General features: G+C 43.3%; 1 protein-coding gene across 1 annotated transcript in view; it reads right to left on the bottom strand.

The window, feature by feature from the left end:
* Positions 1-317: 317 nt before the first annotated feature.
* The window catches only part of LOC104818748 (transcription factor bHLH150), a 1,764-nt gene continuing 1,490 nt past the window's right edge, over positions 318-591 (bottom strand). The window contains exon 2 of the mRNA XM_019203117.1: positions 318-579. Within this exon, the coding sequence (XP_019058662.1) occupies positions 318-579 (262 nt within the window). The remainder of the gene's footprint in view (positions 580-591) is intronic.

The raw sequence follows: 591 nt of genomic DNA, 5'->3' as shown, positions 1-591 counted from the left end.
AAATATATTGCATTTATTGAAAGCGTCTTTAATTGTTATGCTACCTATTTTTACTAAAAATAGGGTACTTTTCAAAATATAAATTATAACTCAAATACGTTAATAAACTCATATCCAACTTAATAATACTAAACACAAACATAATCCGAACTCATTATGGTCGTGACTGCAATACAATCCAAAACCTTTTTGTTATCACAGGAAAAATAAATTTTATTTTAGGTCCAAATCGTAATAAAATTCAGAAGAAAAAAAAACAACGGAAAAAAGAAATCAACAAAAAAAAAATGAACAAACATTGAAAATCATCGGCTGAGTCAAACCGAGCCGAGCCGATCGAACGGCTGAGAATCGGCGAGAATCTCCGCCAAAGCCGTCATCGCTCGGACTTGCATCTCCAGAGCCGCGATATAATCTGCCGTCTCGTTCAGAAGCTCCGGCAACTCTGTTCTCCGGCAACCCGGAACCAGTCGGGCCAAAACCCGGAACCCGTTCTCCTCCTCCGCCCGATTCCTCCTCCCAACGCACCGCCTCTCCACCCCACGCGCCGCCGCACGAGCCGTCACCTTCGCCCTCCATCTCCGTCCGAGG

Source organism: Tarenaya hassleriana, unplaced genomic scaffold, assembly GCF_000463585.1.
Source record: "Tarenaya hassleriana unplaced genomic scaffold, ASM46358v1 Cleome3, whole genome shotgun sequence".
NCBI classification, from domain to species: domain Eukaryota; kingdom Viridiplantae; phylum Streptophyta; class Magnoliopsida; order Brassicales; family Cleomaceae; genus Tarenaya; species Tarenaya hassleriana.
Note: the sequence above shows the minus strand (reverse complement) of the source record. Positions and strands in the feature narration are given on the sequence as shown.